Raw genomic sequence first — 6,000 nt, 5'->3', positions numbered from 1 at the left:
TTCTCTCTCTCTCTCTCTCTCTCTCTCTCTCTCTCTCTCTCTCTCTCTCTATCTTTCTGTGGCTCTCTCTGACTAACCCTACTCCCGCGCGCAGTCGCAAGTTGTCGCGCTCACAGGCGGAGCGTCGCCAGGGAGCAGAAATGGCGCAGATGAGCTCTCCTCGTGCTCCTGGATCGATTCGAGGTGATTCGATGTGGGCTCTGGGCGTGTGCTGGTCGCGAGGGCTGGATTGCGCAGTTTTGTCGGGGGGGGGGGGTCGTTGACGGCTGCTGTGTTTTGTGTTTGCCCAATCTGAGCGAAGGTGCGTGCGAACTGCGAACTGCGAACTCCCAACTGCGAAATGCGAAATGCGAAAATGCGGCAATACAATCGAGTGTCGCCAGTAACAAAGCTAGTATGGCGTATGAACTGTAACTCGTAAGGGTCAAGTCAAGTGCAAGCTCAAAGCTGCGAGCTGCGAGCTGCTCTCTCATGCAATGGATGAGGCGGGGTGGTCCGTGAAACTTCCTGCTCTGGGGTTCTGCCACCTCAGCCGAACGTGAACGGCAGCCCATTGCAGTAGTTGACGCTGAGTGGCTGATGCGTCGATGCGTCGACTCCACACCCACCACCACCAGCCAAGCAGCCAAGCCAACCCCTTCCCACAACACTTCTCCCGCCTTCCTCTCTCCCCCGATCCTTGCCAATTCTCCAATCCTGTCCTAGGTCCCATGCAAACTGTGGAGCCCCGTCCCCCTCTGTCCCCCTCTGTCCGTCCGTCCCCTTCCCCTTCTCCCCCCCTTTCTCTCTGCTCTTATCCCCTTTTCCGCTGCGCACTGCTTCTCTCCTAACAGCAACAGGCAATGTCACTTGCCTGAGCGATCAACGGAAGAGGGCGGTAGGCTCGCACACAGCCGTCTACACTAACACTAGCCGTTGTTGGTTCTAACACTGCCGTGTCTGGTCACTCGCAGCACTGTTTGTTATGATTTTGATTTTGAAGTCCTCCCGCCGAAGCTCGAAAAAGATGATTGGCCCCGTTACCCTTGCGCAACGCGTCGACGACGCGACCCTGCGTGTCTGCTTCGCTGTGATTGGCTGTATCCTATCATTCTATTAAAGTATGTGGGCCATTTGAAGCACTATGATTGGCTGGAAGCCCGGTCTCGCGTCTCGCTTCGAGTATGGAAGCTATGTACGTACCGCCGTCGTTGTTGGATCCGTACGTTATGTTATGCACCCGTTACAGACACTTGTTCTTCATGTCTTTTCCCCCCCCCTCCCCCCCTTCCTCCCCCTCTTCCCCTTCCTCCCCCTCTTCCTCCCCCTCCCTTGCTTGATGCGCTGCCCCTCTCTTCCTCCTAGCCTCTCTTTCTAGTACTCACCAACTGGTGATCCCTTGGCCAGCATCACTGAGCACTGGAGGAACACTGCCGTTCTTTTGTTATCGTAATTACTGTGAGCGGCCCGTCGCAGGTGAGCGAGCTGGTCACCAGACATGGGTCGCATTGCGAATGGGTCTTTTTCTTTCCTTCTTTTTCTCTCTTCTATCTTTATCTCATCGCGGTTGTACTCTTCCGCTCCAGTCTTGGGATATCAATTGTCTCGCCTTCGCGAGAGGTACTTCACCCCTCCGTCCCACAATGTACATGCCTATCTATGTATCTCCAACTCTCTTACCCTTCTCACATCCAGCCATCGTCTCACCAAACCCATGGATGGTGTGGTGTGTGTGTGTGTGTGTGTGTGTGTGTGTGTGTGTGGTGGTGGTGGTGCAGGTGGCATCCAACAGCATACACATGATCGCCATCTCCCCTTCCTCTCCCATGACCATGGACAACCCTATTCCCCTCCCCTCTTCTGCACTGTCCTAAACCGGAATGGAGGGGCAACCATTCTAATTAAGAATGGGAAATGGGAAAGTCGAGTTTCGTAGGTTAAAATCTTACTTCCCCGGGAAGGATGGTTATGGATGATGGGGCAGAAGCTTGTCGTGCCACCCACCCGCCCCTTAAATCAACCCATCATCCATCACCCCGCTCGATCCATGGCTTCATCCTGCAAAATGACGACACAGGACCCCTCTGGCTCTGGCACTAACCGCTCCCATCACCACGCATGCGATCGGGAAGATCCGGGGTTGTGGATGTTGGTCACACTGTGACATGATTCACAGTGACTTCTGTACATACCTTTCCCCCCCCCCCTCCCCAAAACCAAAACAAACCAAAAAAAAAAAAAAAAAAAAACAAAACTGGACAAGAAGTGGGATGAAGGTCTGTCGAGGCAAAGACGGTAAGGCGTAAGATAATGGATGAGGCTGAAGATGTGTGATTCCTGGATAGGTAGGTAGGTAGGTAGGTAGGTAGGTAGGTAGGTAGGTAGGTAGGCGGGATGGATATCAGCGTGCATTTGGCATCTCCAACACCTAATGATGCCCTTCGTCAAGGTGCTCATGCTCACATCCATTCACTGTCCTTTTCAGGCCAAAACATCCACATCCACAAGAGATATGAAATGCCGTGGCCCCCTCCCCTAGTATCATCGCCATAACACTTATCCTGGCATAAGACTTGTTTGTAAAGCCCTTCAACAACCCCCCCCCCAACTTTCCTCGCCTTCCCTTCCAACCCCCTCTGGGATGCTGTCGAGCCATCCGGAGTGTTCCTCACATGATGCGTGCAGAGGGGCAGCATGGGAACATGGGAATTGAGCTCAATACCATAATCACTGCAGTTTGTGGAACAAAAACGGTGAACGCAAATTCTGGTTAGGTATCTTCAACATCAGTGGGGACATCCTGAGCCAATGGTGGTCTGTGGACAACTTAGGAAAAAAAAAAAAGTTAGGTAGATAGAGACAATCTCGAGCTATGTCTCTGCTCTGTTGTTGTTTGTGTAGTAATGCTTACTACGTCGAGGAACCAGCCAACATCAGGTACACCTCACACTCAACAATGAGAGCCAGCTATGTGCAGGATTGAGATATTGGGTTATATTCCTATGCAACTATATGTAGCTATGTGTAATTGTCTGAGACTGATGTATGCTTATTATCATCTCTCTTCTGTTCTGTTTCCCATTCGTATAGATCTGTCTGTCTGTCTTTCTGGATAACAAACATCCAATATATCCAATATATCCAATAATCTAAACAGTAGATGCAATGCAGAACTTTACTATCCGAACGCCTCTTCTCCCATGCAAAACAGTCCCATATATGCTCTCCTTGCTCTTAGTAACGATATAGTAATAACTATGCGCTTCTCTTATGCTCATCACCCACCCATCCATCTTCATCAATAATAATACACACTAAAGCTTGCACCTCGGCCTCTTATATTCCTCAAACATCCCCCCAACTCCCCATAGGCCCCGTGCTCGCAATAACGCTCCCACTCGCCCTACTCCCCCCAATATCCCAATAATGCCTCGACGACGCCCTCGACGACGCAATACTACTCCTTCTGCCCGTCCGTCTCGTGCTCTGGCTCGCACAGCTACCCGCCACCATACCATGGTGATGGTGGTGATGGTGATAGTGATGATGATGATGATGATGATGATGATGCAGCCTTCCCGAGACAGACCCACTACCGGGCCGTATGATCCCCCCTGTTGTGGAGCGACGCTCGCCGCCCGCGGGACCGCTGCCTAAGGAGGTGCGGGAGCGGTGGTGGATGTGGGAAACCAAGGGATGGTGTTGGCGCACGCGGGCTGCTTTGGCGGCGACGTCTTGGGTGCTGGATGTTGCGAGGTGGGATGTGCCACTTGTGAAACTTGGGGCAGTTTGCCGGGAGGAGGTAAAGCGCGAGCGGAGGTAGCGGAAGACGAGTTTGATGTCGAGGTCTTGTTCCCATTCCTGTTGGGTAAACGCCGGTAAATCGGAGGCTAACTGAGAATGGTGGGCAGATTCGGACGGGACGGAGGTTGTGCGGGTTTCTTCGAAGAGATTGGGCTTGGAGGTGATGGTGGGCTTGAATGGAGGCATAGAAGCGACACTACCGTCGAGAGAACGCTGTTTCTGGCTTTCGGCGTTGCTGCTGCTGCTGTTGCTGCTGACTGCCTTGGCCGCCTCGGCGGCGGCTGGGGTCTCGGGGATGACGGGGAGCCCGGCATACGGCAGTGGCTGGTGTAAAACCCGCTTGTAGGTGGCATAGGATGAAGGAGAATGGGTTGACATGCGGTGCACCAGCATGCCTAGCTCGCGGGCGATGCGGTCTAGCATCCGCAGCTGCCACGCCTTGTCGTACTCCGTCTGTGCTTCAGCAATGGCTTGAGGGGAGATCTTAGGCGTGGCAGTTCCCTCGAGCATCTCTTCGTCTGGCAGGGCTTCGCCGAAGAGGACTGCCAGCAGCTTGTCGTCGATGCCCATCAGGTCGCAGATAACCTTACGCGCGATGCGGCTTAGGAGACCCTCCTCTTCCTCACTTGTTTCAGCTTCGCCTTCCTTCTTCTCCTCTGCGTCCTCCTCCTTCTCAACCGCCTTGGGCGCGTCCTGATCATGCCAGTCCGTAGCACCCAGGTGAATAGCAGCTGCCTCTTCATCGGCAATGCTCTTCTCGATCGCCTCCGGGTCCAAGGGCAGCGAATCCTGCCTTGCAGAAAGAGCCGCCGACGCCTCGGACATCCTCCTCCTACGGGTCTCCCTCTGGATGTCTTCGAGCAAGAGCCTGCTCTGCTCAAGCCGCCAGGCCTCTATCCTGCGCATGCGCTCCATCTCTTGTGCCTCCTCGCTCTCGAACTCCAGCTCGGCCAGCGTGAACCCGTCCAGTCCGCGAGTGACTCGGTTGGGGTTGTACCTTTCGAAGGCGTACAGCCTCTCTTGCACTTCGTCGCTGATCATTCCATGCGCGTCGAAGTGAAATGAGCCTAGCCCATCATGCCCTGGCAGCACGGGCGCCACAATCGGGTCGTCTGGTTGCCCGGTATAGGGATTCGGCACGGCCCGGAACTCAGGGAGGTGGCTGTCTAAGCTATCCAACTCTTCATCGTCTATCGCACTCTCTGAAGCGGGCTCTTCTGACTCAAGCGCCACCGCGGAGGATAATACCCCTCCTCCAAGCTGTGACGAGCGGGCTATCGTCCCGAGACTCCCCAGATCGCTGGCATGCGAGCGGCCAGGGGTCGTCTGGTCGTCCTGGATGGACGAGTCAAGGTATGACGCGGTGGTACCGGAATCGGTGCCGGGGGTGAAGAGTACCCATGTCTGCGACTCATTGCTCGGGGCTCCTATGTGCTGGTTGTGATGATGGGCCGAGAGGATGACGGAGTCGCCATCTTCGGAACCGACGCGCGCTGCTGCTCGCTGGTGCTGCGTAAACTGTCGCGTGGGTTGCTGGAAGGCCATAATCTGTTGAGTGTAAGCCAGACGTGTTGGCTGGCTATGTGTATATAGATCGTCAGTAGTATAATGCTATTGTCTCGAGGTGTGATCTCGGCGGGGTGTTGTCGTTCCCGTTGCTACGCTACTCGAACAAGGACGAGGTCAAGTTCGGCGCTTGGTCTTGGATCAATGCTTCGCACGTTTCTTGGTTCTCGCAGGCTTCCTCTTTTAAAGGGTTTCTGGATTTGACAGGTTGCCCCAGCGTGGGAACTGGCCTTTTGGGGGGGGGGGGGAGGGGGCCGTAATTATGCAGGGTCGCGTGTTTGTTGCAGGCGGTGAGACGGATCCAAGCTTTGTATCCCGTTCTCGGAAACAAACCTGTTGAGATTTTGTTGACTGTTGACCAAGAGAAGGATGACGCCGTCCAACGAAGCTCAGACCGCAATGACGAGCCACGACGCGCCGATCTACGATAAGCGGTCTGCTGTAGCACTGCTAAGGACACTGAATAGCTTTCACCAGAAGGGAATCGAACACAAAATGCGGGCAGACAGAGGGGATAAAATACAATTTACGGAGTAAAAAAAAAAAAAAATAAATCGCAAGACCAAAGACCCAGGACGCAAAAGAACAACAGGGCTGGGAGCTGGGGCGGCGGCAGCGGCAGCGGCTGTGGTAGGTAACAACAAAACATGG

General features: G+C 54.2%; 1 protein-coding gene across 1 annotated transcript; it reads right to left on the bottom strand.

Moving 5' to 3' along the window:
• Positions 1–3,324: 3,324 nt before the first annotated feature.
• On the bottom strand, positions 3,325–5,328 carry CTHT_0063840 (uncharacterized protein; the record flags this gene model as incomplete). The annotated part of the gene is made up of 1 exon (XM_006696627.1): positions 3,325–5,328. The coding sequence occupies one exon, from the start codon at positions 5,326–5,328 to the stop codon at positions 3,325–3,327; it is 2,004 nt and encodes a 667-aa protein (XP_006696690.1).
• Between the last annotated feature and the right edge of the window lie 672 nt (positions 5,329–6,000).

Source organism: Thermochaetoides thermophila, assembly GCF_000221225.1.
Source record: "Thermochaetoides thermophila DSM 1495 unplaced genomic scaffold scf7180000011821, whole genome shotgun sequence".
In the NCBI taxonomy this organism is placed as follows: domain Eukaryota; kingdom Fungi; phylum Ascomycota; class Sordariomycetes; order Sordariales; family Chaetomiaceae; genus Thermochaetoides; species Thermochaetoides thermophila.
The sequence above is the reverse complement of the archived record's forward strand: the minus strand, read 5'-3'. Positions and strand labels throughout refer to the sequence as shown.